The sequence below is a fragment of the Cherax quadricarinatus genome, chromosome 82 (genome assembly GCF_038502225.1).
Source record: "Cherax quadricarinatus isolate ZL_2023a chromosome 82, ASM3850222v1, whole genome shotgun sequence".
Classification (NCBI taxonomy): Eukaryota; Metazoa; Arthropoda; class Malacostraca; order Decapoda; family Parastacidae; genus Cherax; species Cherax quadricarinatus.
Genome location: NC_091373.1, coordinates 18,095,761 through 18,120,138, shown reverse-complemented (window position 1 = coordinate 18,120,138; position 24,378 = coordinate 18,095,761). Strand labels below are relative to the sequence as shown.

The following is a 24,378-nucleotide window of genomic DNA, read 5'->3' as shown; positions in this document are numbered from 1 at the left end:
GTATAAATTTAAAACATTCATTTGTTAATGTGCCTAGTCATTCAAAGAAAAAATTTATGGAATAAAATGTCCTGTAAGTAATAATTGCACATTTTGAGCAGTTTGTATATTATTACAATTGTGTGGCAGATGATGGGTGCATTTGAGAGTCTGTTGGGTCCATCACCTCCTGCCAGCTCTATGAGTCCTGCACCTGTCCAACATGGGGGACCTTCCACACCTCATGGTGGTCCATCAACACCTCATGGAGGCTCTTCAACTCCACATGGAGGTCCTTCAACTCCACACGGTGGACCTACAACTCCTCATGGCCCTTCAACCCCTATTGGGAACAATACTAGTGGGGGCATTGGTCATGGAGGTCCTGGAGTTAGTCCAACCAACCAGGGCTCTTCAAAACTATGGGAAAGGAACAAAATGCTTGCCTCCCTTTTAGCCAAGGAACCAGTCCATATGAACCAAGTATGTTTTTATATTCTCGCAGTCTTGTAACTCTTTAAAAATATCTAATACTGCATGTTTCATGCTTGGAGTGAGTACTTTTGCATAGAAGTTAGAGAAAGAGTTAATACTGTTGTAAAATATGCTTCTTCATAATTAGTTCAGAGAGAACATGTCATTAAAATTAACATCTGCAGATTAATTCCCAGTTTTTCTAGGGTTTGTTTATCTCTTAATTGCTCTGGGAATCATTGCATGCACAACCCAGTATCAGAACATGCCTCTTAAATTGGAGATTCAGTTTTAGAGTGATAATGAATATTGAGAAACATCACAAGACAGTAAATATAAGTACATATTGAATACACATAGTACCTCTCTGGATGGTTGCTATCTACCAGCCTATTACCTTCCTGGATGGTTACTATTTACCAGCCTACTACCTTCCTGGATGGTTGCTATCTACCAACCTACTACCTTCCTGGATGGTTGCTATTTACCAGCCTACCACCTTCCTGGATGGTTGCTATCTAAGATCCTACTACTTTCCTGGATGATTGCTATCTCCTAGCCTACTACCTTCCTGGATGGTTGTTATCTGCCAGCAACCAGCCTGGATTCTGGTCTGGTTAGTCAGGCTAGTGTTGCTTGCTCTCTGATCATAGGTATCATAACTTGGCTATAGAGGACTGGCTTGGAGAAACTACAAATTTGAACAGATATGAGCAGGGAAAAGTTTTTTGTATATTCTCCAGGTCTGCAATTTTGCCTACTGCTAAAGAGGTTTTTGCTATAAATTAATATTTTAGCACCTTGAAGAATATCATCATAGGCTTCTCATCTCTCTGCATTGAAGATTCTTGTTGTATAGCCCATTATTTTCTTTGTTCTTTTAAGAGTATCTTGACTAAGATATTGCAAAATGATTACTCCTAGGTCTCTTACATTCTTCTTCTGCTTGATTGAGGACTTTGATTGCCTTTTGTGTTTCTATCATTTTAATTTTTCTAATTTTCGAAGATGGAGTAACTGTAATTAATTATTATTTAATGTCACACTGTTATCTATGGCCTTCTCTAAAACCTCATTTACAACAACCTGGAAATTTGAGATAGACACCAGTTTATTGAAAAAAAATTGTTTGGTATTAGGATATTTGTTAAGGAGACATCTTTTAAATGTTTTAGTATGGCATACATACAGTATGGTTTGTGAAGGATGTTACAGTGTTATGGTTTTTATAATTGTCTATGTCAGATGCAAAATATGCGAGAATTGGGGAGAATGCTGTACCTTGAAAAATAAGAGTTTTTCACTATGTTGACTATATATCTTCTGTATCTGGGCAAATTAGGCATTTGCCTTTACTTTCTCTACAAAAATGTTGTTATAATGTTAATGGGATACAATACTGATAAGTTAATGAATAAGACACGTGCAGCATCTGGTTATCTTTACAAGGTAAATATCCAGGTGTTGCACATGTGTCTTATTCAACAAAAATATATGCATTAACCCTTTGAGGGGTCGAGACCCCTGCTCGCAGACTTGCTCTCAGGGTTGAAGAATTAAAAAAAAATCTGTATTTTCTTTCATAACTAGTCGGAATGTTTTTGTGGGTGTAATGACACAAAAAAAAAAAATTGCCTGGTCACACCATGAGGCCTGGTCACAGACCGAGCCGCGGGGGTGTTGACCCCTAGAACTCTCTCCAGGTAAACTCTCCAGTACTTACCAAGATATAGAGGCGTGAAGTTGACAGTGAGTGACTGGCTGACAGTAACGTTGGTAACTGCTGCTCACTCTATTTTTTTTTTTAGTTGTATTCTATTTTTTCTTTGCTTTTCTAATTATTTATTTTTTTCAAGTAATTTTTATGGCCTGTGAAACCAATATACAGTGGACCCCTGGTTTTTGGCTGGTGCAGAAATCGTTCAGTTCGGATTTTGAGCACTTTTTTTGGCGAAATTTTCCCCCTGGTTTTGTACATTGGCTCGGAAATTGATGGTACCAGACACATCCACCTGGGCTGCTCATACGTTCGTGACTCACTCTTGGGCACATTAAATGTCTTATTTTAAGTTAATATAGACATTTTCATTAATCTGTCTATGATATTTTCTTCAAAATTATGTAAGAAACACGTTACATAGCACATAAATATGCCTTTGTTACTCGTTCACTAAGAGTGTCCTTCTAGTCTTAACACCATAATAATACTAATAGTACTAATAATGATTAATCTTGGGCACATTAAATGTCTTAGTTTATGTTAATATAGACATTTTCATTAATCCATCTATGATATTGTCTTCAAAATTATGTAAGAAACACGTTACATAGCATATAAACATGCAATGTTTATATGTGATGTATGTTTGATAATAACCACTCTTGGGCACATTAAATGTCTTATTTTAGGTTAATATAGACATTTTCATTAATCCAACTATGATATTTTCTTCAAAATTATGCCACAAGAAACACATTACATAGCATATAAACATGCAGTGTTTATATGCTATCAAAAGGTGGGGTCAAGTGGAGGGTAAATATTACATTTTCTCTGGTCCAGCTCCAGAGAAAACGTGTATGAATCTGTGTTGGCCCAATAAACACCCTTAATAGTACATAAGGCATTTGTTTACAATTCTCGGCATGAATTATTATTAATTCTCCCTTTGTTTATGATGGCATCTAAAGGTAGTTGTTAGAAATGATTAATCTCAGTGAACATGGTATGTTGATGGTAATAATATGGCTGTAGGCCGCAGTGTATGTAGCTATATGCCTAGGATGTAGTCCCTCTGGGATTACAAATAACTACTACTCACCAACAAGAGTCTTCAATAAAGGTATGTGTAATGTTCATTTATCATTTTTTTTTTTCATTTTATTTTTTTCATTTTTTGTTGTAAAACTATAGTTTTTTTTCTTCAACAAGTCGGCCGTCTCCCACTGAGGCAGGGTGACCCAAAGAGAAAGAAAATCCCCAAAAAGAAAATACTTTCATCATCATTCAACACTTTCACCTCACTCGTACATAATCACTATTTTTGCAGAGTCGCTCAGATACGGCAGTTTAGAAGTCCCTCCAAACTGTCAATATCCGAAACCCCTCCTTTAAAGTGCAGGCAATGTATTTTTTGTTAATAATTATGGGTGTCTGAAACGGATTAATTGGATTTACATTATTTCTTATGGGAAATGTTACTTTGGTTTTCAGCCGTTTTGGATTTAGGCCAACCTTCTGGAACGGATAAGTTATGAAAACTGAGGGTTTACTGTACTAGTTTGCACAGATTTTCATTCCTTCAGTTCTGCCACCTGCCAATATTTTGGACCCCTGGACAACTCTGAGTGTTCTTCAATTTCTTGATACTTTTGAAAAAGATATGTGGAGATTGTAGAACACACAAAGAGGAAAGGTCCACACAGTGTATCATGGTTAACTGCACAAATCATGACTGTGTGTCCAACATGCTAGTGTGCCTGACTAGCCAAAGTATACAATGAAACCAGGTGTTGTTGCATCACCAGCTTCACTACAAGCATTGTGTGCAAATGGCACAAAGATGACTTATTCATTCCAAATTTATTACTATTTCATGATACTAACAGTGGAATTCAGCCACAAAGCACCTTAAGTATATTTAACCCAGGATAACTTAGTAAAGTCAAACAGTATGACTTATTTCCCTGCAGTATTATAGGTATTCCTTGTGCATAGTGTTAGAAGACCAAAATATAAAAAAGACAATAGAATTAACCCATAAACAGTCCAAACGTATATATATGTTCTTACCACTAGTGCCCCAAACGTATATAAATGTTTTATTTTTCCTGCCTTCAAATATGGCACGATTGGCTTGAGATGCCTTGGCAGCATAGAATGGGTCTTAACACTCATTGTGCACTGTATTAAAAAAATCTGGGACCACTTAGTACCTTGTGGGAGCACCAGTTCAAATGAGCGCCAGCTAGAGCAAACAGCGCAGCAGACACCTGGGATTCACTGATTTCGTGTAGTATTAACTCTTCCATTTTAAGAGGAAAGTGATGTTGACCCCAAGTTTAATGGCTTTGAGGTGAATGTGGCCATAAGTGGTCAAGGAAATATCAAAAAGCCTCGATAATAACCCATGTGCAACATTTGTGCAACACCCTTTCAGAATATCTTATAACCTATGCCCTAAGTAAAGAGAAGCAATTCTGGATTGTAATACTTGTTCAGCAGGCTGGCTGACTGGCTGATTGGCTGGCTGGTTGGCTGGCTGGTTGGCTAGTTGGCTGGCTGGTTGGCTGGCTGGTTGGCTGGCTGGTTGGCTGGCTGGTTGGTTGGCTGGTTGGTTGGCTGGCTGGCTGGCTGGCTGGCTGGCTGGCTGGCTGGCTGGACACCTCTCTAGCCACCTGCGTGGCTGGCCGGCTGATGGTGGCCTGACTCCATTTGTTTGTCTGTGTCTATATCTATCTCTGTCTCTGTCTATATCTATCTCTGTCTCTGTCTATATCTGTCTATCTGTCTCTGTCTATCTCTGTCTCACAGGTACACATAAATACAAGTATACATAGTGTAAATTACGTAGGGTAACCCAAAAAATCCAGACAAAGTGCTATACTCTGCCTGAAGATATGAGTAAACTTTCTGATGCAGTCTTGTGGCTCTCTCTGAGACAGAGAGCTAGACGGATAGACAGACACATGTTTGTGTACCAGCAAAAACAGAGAGAGGGCCAACGCTCGTCAAATGTCAACTCTTATCTTATGTTATGTCATCTTATCACTTCACTGTCAGGGGTGGACTGAGGCTTGTTTTACATGCTACAAGGAAACTTATTATTATGTATTATTATTATTTTCTTCTTCTTCTTCTTCTTCGTACTCTTCTTCTTCTTCTTCGTACTCTTCTTCGTACTCTTCTTCTTCGTACTCTTCTTCTTCTTCGTACTCTTCTTCTTCTTCGTACTCTTCTTCTTCTTCGTATTCTTCTTCTTCGTACTCTTCTTCGTATTCTTCGTACTCTTCTTCGTATTCTTCGTACTCTTCTTCGTATTCTTCGTATTCTTCGTATTCTTCGTATTCTTCGTATTCTTCGTATTCTTCGTATTCTTCGTATTCTTCGTATTCTTCGTATTCTTCGTATTCTTCTTCGTATTCTTCGTATTCTTCTTCGTATTCTTCTTCGTATTCTTCTTCGTATTCTTCTTCGTATTCTTCTTCGTATTCTTCTTCGTATTCTTCTTCGTATTCTTCTTCGTATTCTTCTTCGTATTCTTCTTCGTATTCTTCTTCGTATTCTTCTTCGTATTCTTCTTCGTATTCTTCTTCGTATTCTTCTTCGTATTCTTCTTCGTATTCTTCTTCGTATTCTTCTTCGTATTCTTCTTCGTATTCTTCTTCGTATTCTTCTTCGTATTCTTCTTCGTATTCTTCTTCGTATTCTTCTTCGTATTCTTCTTCGTATTCTTCTTCTTCTTCTTCTTCTTCTTCTTCTTCTTCTTCTTCTTCTTCTTCTTCTTCTTCTTCTTCTTCTTCTTCTTCTTCTTCTTCTTCTTCTTCTTCTTCTTCTTCTTCTTCTTCTTCTTCTTCTTCTTCTTCTTCTTCTTCTTCTTCTTCTTCTTCTTCTTCTTCTTCTTCTTCTTCTTCTTCTTCTTCTTCTTCTTCTTCTTCTTCTTCTTCTTCTTACTCTTACTCTTACTCTTATTATTCTTGTTAATATTATTATTATTATTATTATTATTATTCTGCCAATATTGGCAGTTTGGAGGGATATGTTGTGTATCTTTATACGTATATGCTTCTAAGCTGTTGTATTCTGAGCACCTCTGCAAAAGCAGTGATAATGTGTGAGTGTGGTGAAAGTGTTGAATGATGATGAAAGTATTTTCTTTTTGGGGATTTTCTTTCTTTTTTGGGTCACCCTGCTTCGGTGGGAGACGGCCGACTTGGAAAAAAAAAATTATTATTATTATTATTATTATTATTATTATTATTATTATTATTATTATTATTATTATTATTATTATTATTATTATTATTATTATTATTATTATTATTATTATATACTTCCACATATCCAGAACATTGCTGGGACCTATAAATACTTTGTATATATTCCAAGACAATAGTAAGATTGGTTATTAAATGACAAGAACTACTGTAAATTTTAATTATCAGAACATAAAAATTATATCAAATAATATGAAAAATAGAAAAAAGGTTTATCAGCAACACTTCTGCAAGCAGCAGGACTGGAGGTTGGAGCATCCAGTGCCAACTTCTCGGCCTCACATCTCTGTAAGTACTGACCCTAATTTTTTTTTATCCTATAACACTTAGAAAAATGTGCTCTTTATTTCAAAAAAAAAATTATTTTTCAAAATAATCGAGGCACTGGGGTAGTGAACGTATATATACGTTTGAACTGTTTACAGGTTAAAAAACAATTAAATTATATGTATACCATATATTCCAAATGGAACAATGTTGAGCTAAGCATTTCATCATGTTTAACCCTTAAACTGTCCAAACAGATCTACGTTCACATGCGAGTCCTCCAAAAGTAAATCTATGTTTTTTACATATTTTTAAATATAACAAAAAAAAATGTAGATCAAAGTTTTTTTACATACTTTTTTTTTTACATACTTTCAAATGTTGAAAAAACGTAGATCTACGTTTGGACAGTTTAAGGGTTAAAGTGCTAAACAATTTTAACCCCTTAACTGTTCAAACGTAGATCTACGTTCTTTCGCCCAGCACTCCGAATATTTTGGTAAATAAAAAAATATTTTTTTTTAAAATGGAGAGGACAGTTTTTTTACGTAAAGTAACGTAAAAAAAAAAATTCTAGAGTCAGTACCTACAGAGATATAAGGCCGCAAAAGTCAGCACTTGTCACTCACCTGACAGCAACATGAAGTGCTGCCACTTGCAGATGTGTTGCTGATATACCTTTTTATCTCATTTATTTTTTAATTTGTGTAATTTTTATGTTCTAATAATGACAGTGACAGGTGAACATTTTTACCTACCTTAGTCACATACTATTGTAGACACCCTGTACTGTCTGCACAGACAGTCTATGCTGTTTTCCAGCTGAGTTCATATTTCGCGGCACTCAGGTGCTGCCCTCTCTAGGCCTGCCCAGGTCAGTGGGACACTGATCCCACTCGCTCTCACTCACTCAGCGGCCTAGACTCAGTCAACAGTCCTACACCTCTCTCCCTTGCGGGCATGGCCCTCCCGGGCCATGGGCACAAACACACAAGCCTGTGTACCCACCACAACTTTGCAAAGCAAGAAGAACCCTCCGCAGCCCTATAATTGACTCCACGCCACTGCATCACACCAATAATATCGTTCACATTGGTGGGAAGAGGTGGTCGCAGAAGTTGTGTTTGCCCGGAGAGAGGAAAGAAATAAGATGAAGTCATCTTCACTTCATCACCCTACACAAAACACATCCGTCTCTCAACGAATTATCCTGATGTCGTGTCTGCACGTTTCAGCATCCAGACACAGATACAAGCAGGATCTAGCCGAAATTTTGTTTGTTTGACATTTTTGGCTATGTACAAATTAGTATGGGCAGGAGTAAGTCTCTGACACAAGGGACACTTGCACAGATTGTTGGATTATATAAGGCAGGCCATCAGACATAGGAAATATTAAAAGCTTTTGGCATGCGTGAGCATTCAGGAAGGACCTGGTTGTGTTGGTTCCTTGAGGATAGTGTTAATGACACTACCACACCAAAATCACATCCAGGGATGCCCAGAAAAACAATCCCACTAACATTAACTGTAATAATGTACCTAAAATTGCTCTGTGATCATTTGCCCAAATCTTTCATGCAGTGGAAAGATACATATGCAAGAAAAGTCTATGGGAGTAAAATAATTTTTATCACTATCTGCCAAAGAATCTATCCTTGTCACACCATGAAATCTGTTGTTCTGTCTGTGAGGTATCCTTCTTTGATGACTGGCCAGGAAACTTCCCAGACTTGAACCCTATTGAGGACCTCTGGGATGTGATAGAGAGATCTGCTTGGGAAAGGATAACAGTTCATTTCCATGGCTGGAGGTTGCCATCCATGAGTAGTGGGTATTTACTCCATGAAACCCTGAAGAACGTGTGTTAATCACTTCCTATACAGATGAAGGATGTTCTGTAGCACAAGGGAGAACCTATTTTGTGATCCTGGTTGGAGAGGGGAGCCAGCGTACTTTAATGACGAGCACTGTGTACATAGAAATTGAAGTGTGTTAGGATAGATCCTTTGGCAGATAGTGATAAAATTATTTTACTCCCATAGACTTTTCTTTTACAGCACAGTAGGTTTAGCACTTCTTTTTGATTATAATAATTTTACAGCACAGTAAACTTCATATTATACATTACTTGAAATTATACATTTATGAAATTTTATTTATCCTTAAGTATAGTCTGGGTCCTAACAAGGCTGTTGATTTATTTATCTTGGAAATTCACCTGCACTGTGTCTTGGTCCAGTGATGACTTGCTTACTGGTACAGTTCCCCTATGATGAGTTCGGTGAAATGTGCTATACAGTGAAAATTTGATGGAGTTTTTTGTCAATTTTTTAAGGGAAGCAGAACTTGTAGTAGTGTAGTTCATTACTGAAATAAATTAGTCTGGACTTACTAGCTATGACATAAAGAATGGCAAAGAGTGCCTTTTTTTTTTTTTTTTTTTTTGTGCTAGCACCATAATAAACATATATCTTTTACTTATTGCCCGCCTTCAATAATCACTATTTTCTAATTGATACTGTTTCTCTTGCATCTACTTGCTAAAGCATTAAAATATTAATTAGTGTCTGGATATTTGCTGGAGAATATAAACAATATGTATCATGTGAAACCAGCAAATGTCATAAGTATTAAAATTATGAATGTATTGGGATATATAAAACTGCAAAAATGTGATGAAAAATATTTTTTTTATTTTTACAAGTGTTTTTTTATTACTATTTGACTATTTTTCATGAAATATGATAACATGTAGCAGAGTATTATTATGATCATAGGTGATACCAAAAGTAAACTATGGAGCCACTCTTCTGATTACTTCAACTAACAAACCATCAGCAGTTTTGGAATTAAAATCACGCAAATCTGAAGGCTTTCACTTGCATTTAGACTGATCATAATTAATGTGCATCTATACTACCTGCCCTGTAGTGGTCTTGCACCTTGTAGTAATGCTGATATAAATATCAAAATTCTTGGTCAGTTCCCCTGTCTTACCTTACAGTTACAACCCTATATAATTGAATCTTAATCTAGATATACAGTAACCCTTTTGTTTAACAGACTGATGGAAAAGGAGGGTGCATAGACAGTAATGGTGATTGCAGTAACTAGAGATGAGATTGTTTTTCCATGATTATAACAGTAATAGGTAATTTTGTAAACTACAGATTTTGTCTGGTGTTTCTGAATCAGTCTCACTCATTGGATTTTTTCCATATTCCTTTTACAACAGAAGTATTTCTTTAGCTTTTAGATAATTTTCATATTCTGTGTTGTCATCTGGCAGACTTTTTTTTTCACTCTAAACTCTTTTCACTTCGTATTATAATGGTTTCCTATATGTGCATTCTTGTGTGTACTTCATATATAAAACAGCCTTTACTTATTCCTCATACAATCAGTATTTTTCATCAGTAATCTTAGTGTACAAATATTTACACTAATTACAATTTTTCATTAAAGAATCAGCCTCCATCGCAGCATTTAAATCCACAAGGCCTACCACAAGAGAAGCTTCCAAAGGACTTAGAGAAGAAATTACAGACATCGATTCCTTGGCAGCCTTCTGGGCGGAACCAGTCTGAGATCCTCAATCAATTACTAATTAAAGGACCCAGCAATACCCGCTCTAATGTGAAGGTCAACACAGCCATGGGTAATATTTTTTCTTTTAAATTGTTACAGAGTAAGAATTAGTTATACCTGTTGCATTAGAGTAATTAATTAGTAACAGCTATTTTATTTTGCAATATTGAAAATGTAACATAAGAATATCTTTCCTTAACTAGAACATATTATTAGGCATGACATGCTGTTGGAGTGTGAGCAGTATAATGTTTATGAAGTGATTGAGGGAAACTGGTTAGCCAGACTTAAGTTCTGGAAGTGGGAAGTAATGGCTGCACTTTGATGGAAGGCTGAGGATGATGCAGTTTGGAGAGTCACTTGAATTGTAATTTCTGAACACTTCTGGCAAGACAGCTACTGAATGAATGATGGTGAATGTGTTTCCTTTATTTTGGGCCATCTTTCCTTGGTGGGAGATGGCTGGTGTTTTAAAAAAATATGTTAGGGCAGTGGTAGAACTTACTTCCTTATATACAGTGTTTTCTGTATACCTGACTCATTTATTTGTGTAATTGAACAAAATTTGTTAAAGAAAATAAAATTTTTTTAACACTGGCCATCTCCCACCAAAGCAGGGTGACCCAGAAAAGAACACTTTTATCATCACTCACTGTATCACTATCTTGTCAGAGGCATGCTGATAATACAGTTAAAAACTGCAAATATCCCCATCCCTCCAGAGTACAGGCACTGTACTTCCTGCCTCCAGGGCTCAGAGTCTGGCTAACCGGTTTCCTTGAATCCCTTCATGGTATGTTCTTCCCATAACCTTATTAAATTACAATGAAGTACACATGGAGTTTTGTTTTCATGTACTGAACTCTTGAATGTATTCCTACAGGTCTGCTTCCTGTAAATTACATTTTTTAAGTGTTGTACACTCTGTAGCAAAACAGAAGACGTTTATCACTGCTTGTTATTTGTTATAAGAACATAAGAAAGAAGGAACACTGCAAACGGCCTATTGGCCTATGTGAGGCAGGTCCAATTCTCCTACCAGCTTAAGCTCACTGACCTAGTGACCTTAAGCTCAATGACCTAGTGACCTTAAGCTCACAGACCGTCTGACCTCACTGACCTAGTGAGGTCAGACATGTAAATTAAAGGAGGAGCACAACATCCGACCTAGTAGCACAGACTAGTTAGGTCCAAATCACACCCACTCGTGTATTTATCCAACCTATTTTTAAAACAACGCAACGTAATTTTAGCTTCTATGACGGTACTCGGGAGTTTGTTCCACTCATCCACAACTCTGTTACCAAACCACTGCTTTCCTATATCCTTCCTGAATCTGAATTTTTCCAATTTAAAGCCATTGCTGCGAGTCCTGTCTATGTTAGATATTTTTAGCACACTATTTACATCCCCTTTATTAATTCCTGTTTTCCATTTATACTCAGTCATTTTTTTTTTTTTAACAAGTCAGCCATCTCCCACTGAGGCAGGGTGACCCAAAAGGAAAGAAAATCCCCAAAAAGAAAATACTTTCATCATCATTCAACACTTTCACCTCACTCACACATAATCACAGTTTTTGCAGACGTGCTCAGAATACAACAGTTTAGAAGCATATACATATAAAGATAAACAACATATCCCTCCAAACTGCCAATATCCCAAACCCCTCCTTTAAAGTGCAGGCATTGTACTTCCCATTTCCAGGACTTAAGTCCGGCTATATAAAAATAACCGGTTTCCCTGAATCCCTTAACTAAATATTCCCCTGCTCTCACTCCAACAGCTTGTCAGGTCCCAAATACCATTTGTCTCTCCATTCATTTCTATCTAACATGCTTGTATGCTTATGGAAGTCCAAGCCCCTCACCCACAAAACCTCCTTTACCCCCTCCCTCCAACCTTTTTGAGGATGACCCCTACCCCACCTTCCTTCCCCTACAGATTTATATGCTCTCCATGTCATTCTACTTTGATCCATTCTCTGTAAATTACCAAACCACCTCAACAACCCCTCTTCAGCCCTCTGACTAATACTTTATTAACTACACACTTTCTCCTAATTTCCACACTCCAAATTTTCTGCATAATATTTACACCACACATTGCCCTTAGACAGGACATCTCCACTGCCTCCAACCATCTCCTTGCTGCAGCATTTACAACCCATGCTTCACACCCATATAAGAGTGTTGGTACCACTATACTTTCATACATTCCCTTCTTTGCCTCCATAGATAATGTTTTTTGTCTCCACATATACCTTAATGCACCACTCACCTATTTTCCTTCATCAATTCTATGATTACCCTCATCTTTCATAAATTCATCTGCTGACATGTCAACTCCCAAGTATCTGAAAACATTCACTTCTTCTATACTCCTCCTCTCCAATGTGATATCCAGTTTTTCTTTATCTAAATCATTTGATACCCTCCATCACTTTATTCTTTTCTGTGTTCACTTTCAACTTTTTACCTTTACACGCTCTCCCAAACTCATCCACTAACCTTTGCAATTTTTCTTAATAATCTCCCATAAGCAGAGTATCAGCAAAAAGTAACTGTGTCAATTCCCATTTTGTATTTGATTCCCCATAATTTAATCCCACCCCTCTCCCGTATACCCTAGCATTTACTTCTTTTACAACCCCATCTATAAATATATTAAACAACCATGGTGACATTACACATCCCTGTCTAAGACCTACTTTTATCGGGAAGTAGTCTCCCTCTCTTCTACATACCCTAACCTGAGCCTCACTATCCTCATAAAAACTCTTTACTGCATTTTGTAACTTATTACCTATTCCTTATACTTGCAACATCTGCCACATTGCTCCATTATCCACTCTATCATATGCCTTTTCTAAATCTATAAAGGCAGTGAAAACTTCCCTACCTTTATCTAAATACTGTTCACATATCTTTCTTTCTTTCAACACACCGGCCGTATCCCACCGAGGCGGGGTGGCCCAAAAGGAAAAACGAAAGTTTCTCCTTTTACATTTAGTAATATATACAGGAGAAGAGGTTACTAGCCCCTTGCTCCTGGCATTTTAGTTGCCTCTTACAACACGCAAACACGCATGGCTTACGGAGGAAGAATTCTGCTCCATTTCCCCATGGAGATATGAGGAAATAATCAAGAATAAGAACTAGAAAGAAAATAGAAGAAAACTCAGAGGGGTGTGTATATATATATGCTTGTACATGTATGTGTAGTGTGACCTAAGTGTAAGTAGAAGTAGCAAGACGTACCTGAAATCTTGCATGTTCATGAGACAGAAAAAAGGACACCAGCAATCCTACCATCATGTAAAACAATTACAGGCTTTCGTTTTACACTCACTTGGCAGGACGGTAGTACCTCCCTGGGCAGTTGCTGTCTACCAACCTACTACCTAGGACTGTTCACATATATGCTTCAATATAAACACTTGAACTACACATCCCCTACCCACTCTAAAACCTCCTTGCTCATCTGCAATCCTACATTCTGTCTTACCTCTAATTCTTTCAATAATAACCCTACCATACACTTTTCCTGGTATACTCAGTAAACTAATTCCTCTATAATTTTTACAATCTCTTTTGTCCCCTTTCCCTTTATGTAAAGGAACTATACATGCTCTCTGCCAATCCCTAGGTACCTTCCCCTCTTTCATACATTTATTAAACAAAAATACCAACCACTCTAACACTATATGCCCCCTGCTTTTAACATTTCTGTCATGATCCTGTCAGTTCCAACTGCTTTATCCCCTTTCATTCTACGTAATGCCTCATGTACCTCCCTCACACTCACATCCTGCTCTTCTTCACTCCTAAAAGATGGTATACCTCCCTGGCCAATGCATGAAATTACCGCCTCCCTTTCTTCGTCAGCATTTAAAAGTTCCTCAAAATATTCCCACCATCTACCCAAAACCTCCATCTCCCCATCTACTAACTCCCCTACTCTGTTTTTAACTAACAAATCCATTTGCTCCCTAGGCTTTCTTAACTTGTTTAACTCACTCCAAAATGTTTTCTTATTTACATTAAAATTTCTTGACAGTGTTTCTCCAACTTTATTATCTGCTCTCCTTTTGCACTCTCTCACCACTCTCTTCAACTTTCTTTTACTCTCCATATACTCTACTCTTCTTATAACACGTCTGCTTTGTGAAAACCTCTCATAAGCTGCCTTTTTCTCTTCTTTATCACACCCTTTACTTCATCATTCCACCAATCACTCCTCTTTCCTCCTGCCCCCACCCTCCTATAACCACAAACTTCTGCCCCACATTCTAATACTACATTTTTAAAACTATTCCAACCCTCTTCAACCCCACTCATACTTGCATTAGCCCACCTTTCTGCCAATAGTTGCTTATATCTCACCCGAACTTCCTCCTCCCTTAGTTTATATATACTTTCGCCTCTCTCTTACTTGTTGTTGCCATTTTCCTCTTGTCCCATCTACAATCTTGTATAATACAATCGTGCGTATAGTAAATATGCACAAGAGGGAAAGTAAATACAGTATAGGAAATAAAGTAAATGCTTAATAAAATAGGAGAAACAGTTATATGCAGTTCACTGAGAAGAGTTTGTAAAACAGTCGTACCTAAATATTTGAACTTGATCCGTTCTAGGAGGCTGTTCGATTAGTGAGTTGTATGTTAATTGGATTAATCCGTTCCAGACCCCAGAGAATTACCAATTATAAAACATTTTAAGTGAAAATATTGCATATTTAAACCTGTATAATAATGTTTGCATGCATAAAAATCATACATAAAAACTAAAACAACAATAAATACATGAAATAAATGAAAATTTAACTGCACTTTACCTTTACTGAGGTGTGCTGATGGCCTAAGAGGAATATAGAGAGATGTTATAGTTTGAAAAGGGTATCACCTTCCATAAAAGCATCAGGTAACTGCCTGTTTGGTGTTTTTTCTCTTTTCTGTGTCATTGCAGTAGTACAGTGGAACCTCCACTCATGAGTTTAATCCGTTCTGTGACTTGCTCGCATCTGGATTTGCTCATTTGCAGTAATTGAAATGCAATTAATCTGTTCCATTGCAATTCTGCACTTCAATAATTTCCCTAATATCAACTCTACAGCCCAGGGAGGTACTACCGTCCTGCCAAGTGAGTGTAAAACGAAAGCCTGTAATTGTTTTACATGATGGTAGGATTGCTGGTGTCCATTTTTTTGTCTCATAAACATGCAAGGTTTCAGGTACGTTTTGCTGCTTCTACTTACACTTAGGTCACACAACACATACATGTACAAGCATATCTGTACACACCCCTCTGGGTTTTCTTCTATTTTCTTACTAGTTCTTGTTTATTTCCTCTTACCTCCATAGGGAAGTGGAACAGAATTCTTCCTCCGTAAGCCATGCGTGTTGTAAGAGGCGACTATAATGCCAGGAGCAAGGGGCTAGTAACCCCTTCTCCTGTATACGTATATTACTAAATGTAAAAGGAGAAACTTTCCTTTTTCCTTTGGGGCTACCCCGCCTTGGTGGGATACGGCCGGTGTGTTGAAAGAAAGAAGAAAGAATTCATCTAATATGACATAATAAAAAATATAGATAACATAGAAACCTGATATAGACTCTGGAATGAATAAAATATGTCATTCATGTAGTGGTATCATCAGCAGACGAGAGTTTGTCTGGAGACCGAACAAAATACTCCTTGAATAATTTTGCTGATATCATCTGTACGGCTTATTTATCTTATCAGAGTTCATCTAATATGACATAATAAACAATATAAATAACATATAAACCTGATATATACTCTAGAATGAATAAAATATGTCATTATGTAACAGGTGGAGGCGGCCACAACTGCTCCCGCCTTGTTCTGGTAAACACTGCCATCTAGTGACAGCCTTTTGAAGTGTCTGTTATTATAATTATTATTATCTTCTTTCAACACACCGGCCGTATCCCACCAAGGCGGGGTGGCCCAAAAGGAAAAACGAAAGTTTCTCCTTTTACATTTAGTAATATATACAGGAGAAGGGGTTACTAGCCTCTTGCTCCTGGCATTTTAGTTGCCTCTTACAGCACACATGGTTTGCGGAGGAAGAATTCTGTTCCACTTCCCCATGGAGGTAAGAGGAAATAAACAAGAACAAGAACTTGAAAGAAAATAGAAGAAAACCCAGAGGGGTGTGTATATAATATGCTTGTACATGTATGTGTAGTGTGACCTAAGTGTAAGTAGAAGTAGCAAGATGTACCTGAAATCTTGCATGTGTATGAGACACCAGCAATCCTACCATCGTGTAGAACAATTACAGGCTTTCGTTTTACACTCACTTGGCAGGACGGTAGTACCTCCCTGGGTGGTTGCTGTCTACCAACCTAATACCTTGATATTATTATTATTATTATTATTATTATTATTATTATTATTATTATTATTATTATTATTATTATTATTATTATTATTATTATTATTATTATTATGATTACAGTATAAATACATATACTAGGTAGTAGGTTGGTAGACAGCAACCGCCCAGGGAGGTACTACCGTCCTGCCAAGTGAGTGCAAAACGACAGCCTGTAATCGTTTTACATGATGGTAGGATTGCTGGTGTCCTTTTTTCTGTCTCATAAACATGCAAGATTTCAGGTACGTCTTGCTACTTCTACTTACACTTAGGTCACACTACACATACATGTACAAGCATATATATACATACCCCTTTGAGTTTTCTTCTATTTTCTTTCTAGTTCTTGTTCTTGTTTATTTCCTCTTACCTCCATGGGGAAGTGGAACAGAATTCTTCCTCCGTAAGCCATGCGTGTTGTAAGAGGCGACTAAAATGCCGGGAGCAAGGGGCTAGTAACCCTTCTCCTGTATATATTACTAAATGTAAAAGGAGAAACTTTCGTTTTTCTTTTTGGGCCACCCAACCTCGGTGGGATACGGCCAGTGTGTTAAAAGAAAAAAGAAAAGATAAATACATATGTAATTTGTAATTTTTTTAACACAAAAAATAGAAAATTTACTGTTATGCAGACTACTGCATTATTGTAATAATTGTATAAATAATGTCAACCCATTCATGACTGCATATTGGAATGGACATTTGTTTACTCTTAACATCGCCAAAGAATCAAACATTTCTCCTAATTTAAGCTCAATTTCAAGGTACTTTTCATCGTGAAACCAATCAAAATGTATTTCTTTAATATATCTTCCATTCTATCAAATGAGACCAAAAAGAGAATACAACCATAAAACCATACAAAAATACCGCTAAGGTGAGGCTAATTGCTGAGAAGTGAACTCCATTATTTATGGTCCGATTTCTTTCATTTTTGGTGTATGTTAAGAAGCATCTTTCCATCATACATTGCCAAAGTTTCAATAAGATAGTCCAACAAACAAATGAGATCCAATTCCCTAGATCAAGAGCAAGAGCCCCTCACCAGCATCAAGGAATCTCCCTTGAGGCCCACTCGCTAATGGAAATTTCGCTCGAGTGTGGAAGCAAAAAATCAACCGATCGATTGCTCATATTTGGAAAAACTCGCTCACTTGTGCTCACAAGTAGAGGTTCCACTGTACTTGAAGATGATGGAGATTCACTAGCATATGATTTTTTTCTTTGCCAAAGAAGCTGTCCAGTGTTGTCTGCTTTTGATGACTTCAAAATTTTAAGTGGTCAACAACATTGTCATTGAGCAGTTTGATGCTCCTATTCACAACAGTGATGTTGTGAATAGGAGCTCTACCAGGCTCTGTATTGAGCCCAATGGTAACACAGTTCGTTAATTTCTGCAGTGGAAATGTTGCCCTTACTGCTTCCATCCTCCTCTAAAGAAATTTTCTCAATCATTTCTTGCTGCTCTTTATGCAGGTCTTGAAGTTCTTCTGTGGTGAGCTCATTCTTGTGATCCTCCACCAACTTCTCTACATCCTCATTGTCCATTTCCAAACCCATGGACTAGCCCAGAGAAACAATATCCCTCACAACAGGCTTTGCCTCATAGCTTCAAAATTTCTGACTTACACACAGTCTGGCTGCAATTTCTTCCAGGCAGAGTTCATTGTTCTAAAAAAAAACCTACCCCCTGGGCTTTGTCTGTTATCCTTAGACGCTGGAGGATATTAAAATGGTTTTTCCAAAATTTCCTAAGGGTAAGCTCTGTTTCAGAGATCACTTCAAAACAACTTTTAAACAGTGCTTTTGTGTAAAGTTTCTTAAAACTGGAAATTATTTGCTGGCCCATGGGCTGAATAAAAAAGAGTGGTGTTAGAGGGCAAGATTTTTACTTTAATGAAGCTATGTTCATGCACCAAATTTTCCTCCAAGCCTGGAGGATGAACAGTAGCACTGTCCATTACCGGATGTGCCCTTAATGGTAAATTTTTTCTGCAGTGTACAGGTCGGCCATCACTAATCCGGCATCATTGGGACCTGTAGTGTGCCGGATTAGTGAGTTTTCCAGATTACAGAGTGGTTAGGTTAGAATACACTTAATTAACCTATCAATAGAGACTTTCTGCTACATCTTCCTCATTTTCATCACTGCTTTCTCCTCCACTGGCTTGCTGCTGTGGATTTACAACCATCTGCACAATTTCTGAGTCAGTATAATGATGAAATTTGAGTCAGTATAATTTGAGTCAGTATAATGATGAAATTTGAAATTATGCTAGCTGAAATTAGTGCTGGATTACTGATGGAACCGGATAACTGATTGCCGGATTAGTGATGGCCGATCTGTACTGCTTCACACTTGGGACAAACACTTCATGTATCCATTCAGTGAAGAACTGCCTTGATACCCAAGCTTTACTATTAGCCCTCCACATTACACTAAGTTTACTTTTGATCGCAGTGGTAGACTAGCAACGGTTTAATTTTGCAGTCCCCACTAGCATTACCACAAAACAAGAATGTTATCCTGTCTTTCATAGGCTTGTGTCCTGGTAATGATTTATCTTCTTGTGTGATGTAGGTTCCCTTTGTCATTCTTTTTCAAATGAGGCCAGTTTCATCACAATTAAAAACTTGCTGAGGAATAAATATTTCAGTGTCTACATAGGTTTTAAATTCCTAAACAAACTTTTGAGCCTCATCTCTGTTAGCACTGGCAGCCTCCCCATACCTTACCACACTATGAATCTCACTCCTCTTTGTAAACCTATCAAACCAGCCCCAACTTGCTTTAAATTCATCACTTTTAGCACTGTTTCCTGGGGTGTCTTGCCTAAGATCACTATAACTGCTTTGTTTTTTCACAAATTATTGTTTCAGAAACACTGTCACAGGCCAATTGTTTTTCTTTAATCCACTCTTAACAAAAGTTTTTCATTTCTTCAATTATCTACAACCTTTTTCACAGCAAAAATTTCTACTCCTTTTGCCTCATCAGCCCCTTTTATTGCCTCTTTATTTGTCAATATGGATGATATGGTGGATTTTACCATAGCATATTGAGTGGTCTGGTCCCGCACAGGTGTTCCACTCTTCCACTTTGCAGTGATTTCTTTTTTTACTTTAATTGTTGTTCTCACTGCTTTCCTTTTAAGCTTGTTTGGATCACTACTCTTTTTTTGAGGCCATGATTGCTTATTTTTAATTAAAATACTTTAAAAACACAACAGAAAAACAATGAAATACTGAAAAGTTTCACCGAGCTTGTACAAACGATGCTTAACGAATGAAAGCTGACAAGAGACTGAGCAAGTGATGCTTTGTTTTCATCAGACTTTGTCCAGATAAGAGTGTTTTGTTTAGGTCAAATATCAGGGCAACGTCTGAATACCAAGTAAAATTTTTCTCAAAAAAGTTGGGTGACTATCGAGTTGTACAAATATAGAGATGTATGAATATTGAGGCTCCATAGTGTTGGTTAATTAATAAAGGGGTGATGAAATTTGAGAATATCTTAGAACACAAAGTGTTACATGTAAGAGTAACCAAAGAATTGAACTATTGCACTTCACAGAGTTATGTAAACCTTAAACCTTTCCCAGTAGTTCTCTTTTTGATAACTATTCTATCCATTTGAGATTTTTCACATTGATTTATTATTATAAGTAATCTATAAATAAATCAGATACTGTATTTTATATTTTTTTCAGGTTCTAATATGGGTATGAACCCCCAGCTGCGTACACCGACTCCAACATCAATAATGGGAGGTCAGGGTGGTGTCGGTGCGCAAGGTCATATGACATCTCAACCTTCCTTATCTTCTCAAAGTGGCATAGGAGTGAACAATATAAATATTAGTGGCTCTGGAACTGTGTCTACAACTCTTGGTGGACGTGGTACTGTAGTTAGTGTTAGTGGAGTGTCAGTTTTGGCTTCATCCATGTCGACTACAACCACAAATACACTGCCATCATTTAAGTCCTCAATGGGTCTTAATGTCCTGGATCCTGTAAGCAGTAGTTTTCCAGATGGATCATTGCCTTCCATCACCACTTCCTTTCCGTCAGTCCTACAAAACCACAACGATGATTTTCTACGAGAGAGTGTTATTAATGATATATTAGAGGTATGTACAATTACAGTATTTTACTACTGTTATGAATGCAAGGAAACTGGATTCAGTAATCCTAAGTGAAATGAAATAAAAAAGTTGAAAGAATTTGACTGGGTAGGAGTGAAGGAGTTAGGTCATGTGTCTCATGAAATCATAATGACACAATTGCAAACAAACCATACCATGGGTGGGCTTAGAACCCGCGATCAGAGAGTCTCAGAACTCCAGACCGACACGTTAGCCACTGGGCCAGCTAGCTTCAATAAGATTCATCCAACTAAGTATATTTCTACACCATAGGAAGGTGACCACAAATGCAAGTTTTTACAGACGAATCTCCTGCTACTATGGCCGTGATGAACTCTAGCTCAAGTCCCCTCAAAGCCATCAACATGACTCACGAAATCGTAATGACACGATTGCAAACAAAACCACAGGTGGATGAATCTTACTGAAGCTAGCTGGCCTAGTGGCTATCGTGTTGGTCTGGTGTTTTGAGTCCAGCTAACCTGTTTCCCTGAATCCCTTCACAAAATATTACCCTGCTTACATTCCAATAGCTTGTCAGGTCCCAAAAACCATTCATCTCCATTCACTTCTATCTAATATGCTCATACACACTGGAAGTCCAAGCCCCTTGCCCACAAAACCTCCTTTACCACCTCCCTCCAACCTTATCGGGGACAACCCCTACCCTGCCTTCCTTTCCCTACAGATTTATATGCTCTCCCAGTCATCTACATTGTCCTATTCTCTCTAAATGACCAAACCACCTCATCAGCCCCTCTTCAGCCCTCTGTCTAGTACTTTTAGTAATTCCACACCTAATAATTTTCTCGCTATGAATTCTCTGCATAATATTTACACCACACATTGCCCATAGACATGACATCTCCACTGCCTCCAGCTGCCTCCCCTCTGCAGTATTTAGAACCCATGCTTCACACTCATATAAGAGTGTTGGTACCACTATACTCTCGTACATTCCCTTCTTTGCCTCCATGGATAAAGTTCTTTGTCTCAACAGATACCTCAATGCACCACTCACCTTTTTTCTTCATCAGTTCTATGGATAACCTCATCCCTCATAAAACCATCTCCTGACAAGTCATCTCCCAAATATCTGAAAGCATTCACTTCTTCCATACTCCGTCCCTCCAATGTGATATCCAATTTTTCTTTATCTAAATCGTTTGATACCCCCCATCACCTTACTCTTATCTATGCTCACTGTCAACTTTCTACCTTTACACACCTTCCCAAACTCGTCCACTGACCTTTGCAACTTTTCTTTAGAATTCCCCAGAAGCACAGTATCATAAGCAAAAAGTATCTGCTGATTCCCATTTTATATTTGATTCCCCATAATTTAATCCCACCTCTCTTCCCCACACCCTAGTATTTGCTTCTTATACAACCTCATCTATAAATGTGTTAAACAACCGTGGAGACATTACACATCCCTGTCTAAGACCCACTTTTACTGGGAAGTAATCTCAGTCTCTCCTACACACCCTAACCTGAGCTTCACTATCCTCATAAAAACTCTTTACATTATTTAGTAACTACCTGTTCCATACATTTGCAACATCTGCCACATTTCTCCCCTATCCACTCGATCATATACCTTTTCTAAATCCATAAATGCAATGAAAACTTCCCTATATTTATCTAAATACTGTTGTAATATATGCTTCAATGTAAACACCTGAGCTACAGATTCCTTACCCATTCTAAAGCCTACTTACTCATCTGCAATCCTGCTCTCTGTCTTATCTCTTAATTCTTTCAATAATAACTCTACACTTTACCTGGTATACTCATAACTTATTCCCCTATAATTCTTAGTCTCTTTTGCCCCCCTTCCCGTCATATAAAGGAATTATACACGCACTCTGCTAATCCCTAGGTACCTTCCCCTCTTTCATACATTTCTTCATTCTTTCAACACACTGACCATATCCCACCGAGGCGGGGTGGCCCAAAAGGAAAAACGAAAGTTTCTCCTTTTACATTTAGTAATACACCTACCATCCGACTTACGACCGAGTACAGTTTCAAGAAACCTGTCGTAAGTCGAAATGGTCGTAAGTCGAACTTTACTACTGAATATCAACAAAGCATTTTTGTAATGACTTTATTTTATTGTTTTATTTTGGTATTTCATGTTTTACTTTACTTTTTATGCTGTTAGTACTGTATTTTTTACTGTATGGTTTAGGATAAACACTGTGTACAACACAAATAGTTGTTTATTTCCCAGAAATTTGGCATAAAAAACACTGTCGTAAGTGAGTGGTCGTAAGTCGAGCAGGTCGTAAGTCGGATGGTAGGAGAAGAGATTACTAGCCCCTTGCTCCCGGCATTTTAGTCGACTCTTACAACACGCATGGCTTACGGAGGAAGAATTCTGTTCCACTTCCCCATGGAGATCTTTTTTTCTTTCTTTCAACACACCGGCCGTATCCCACCGAGGCGGGGTGGCTCAAAAGGAAAAATGAAAGTTTCTCCTTTTACATTTAGTAATATATACAGGAGAAGGGGTTACTAGCCCCTTGCTCCCGGCATTTTCGTCGCCTCTTACAACACGCATGGCTTACGGAGGAAGAATTCTGCTCCACTTTCCCATGGAGGCAAGAGGAAATAAACAAGAATGAGAACTAGAAAGAAAATAGAAGAAAACTCAGAGGGGTGTGTATATATATGCTTGTACATGTATGCATAGTGTGACCTAAGTGTAAGTAAATGTAGCAAGATGTGCCTGAAATCTTGCATGTTCATGAGACAGAAAAAAGGACACCAGCAATCCTACCATCATGTAAAACAATTACAGGCTTTCGTTTTACACTCACTTGGCAGGACGGTAGTACCTCCCTGGGCAGTTGCTGTCTACCAACCTACTACCTAGGTTTCATACATTTATTAAACAAAAATACCAACCACTCCAACACCATATCTCGCCCCTGCTTTTAACATTTGTCATAATCCCATCAGTTCCAGCTGCTTTACCCCCTTTCATTCTAAGTAATGCCTCACGCTCCTCCCCCACACTCACATCTTGCTCTTCTTCACTCCGAAAGATGTTATACCTCCCTGGCCAGTACATGAAATTACTGTCTCCCTTTCTTCATCAACATTTAAAAGTTCCTCAGAATATTCCTGTCATCTACCCAATACCTCCAGCTCCCCATCTACTAACTCCTCCCCTCTGTTTTTAACTGACAAATCCATTCGTTCCCTAGGCTTTCTTAACTTGTTTATCTCACTCCAAAATTTGTTCTTATTCTCAGCAAAATTTCTTGACAATGCCTCTCCCACTCAATCATTTGCTCTCCTTGTGCCTTCTCTCACCACTCTCTTCACCTTTCTTTTACTCTCAATATACTCTGCCCTTCTTATATCACTTCTGCTGTGTAAAAACCTCTCATAAGCTACCTATTTCTCTATTATTGCAACCTTTACCTCATCATTCCACCAATCACTCCTCTTTCCTCCTGCACCCACCCTCCTATAGCCACAGACTTCTGTCGCACATTCTAATACTGA

At 37.8% G+C, this 24,378-nt stretch overlaps 1 protein-coding gene across 9 annotated transcripts in view; it reads left to right on the top strand.

The window, feature by feature from the left end:
• LOC128702897 (nuclear receptor coactivator 1) overlaps positions 1–24,378 on the top strand; it is an 852,422-nt gene that overhangs the window by 597,332 nt on the left and 230,712 nt on the right. For all 9 annotated transcript variants that reach the window (XM_070102622.1, XM_070102623.1, XM_070102624.1 and 6 more), the window contains exons 12-14: positions 130–462; positions 10,185–10,377; positions 20,426–20,844. In XM_070102622.1, the coding sequence (XP_069958723.1) occupies positions 130–462; positions 10,185–10,377; positions 20,426–20,844 (945 nt within the window). The remainder of the gene's footprint in view (positions 1–129; positions 463–10,184; positions 10,378–20,425; positions 20,845–24,378) is intronic.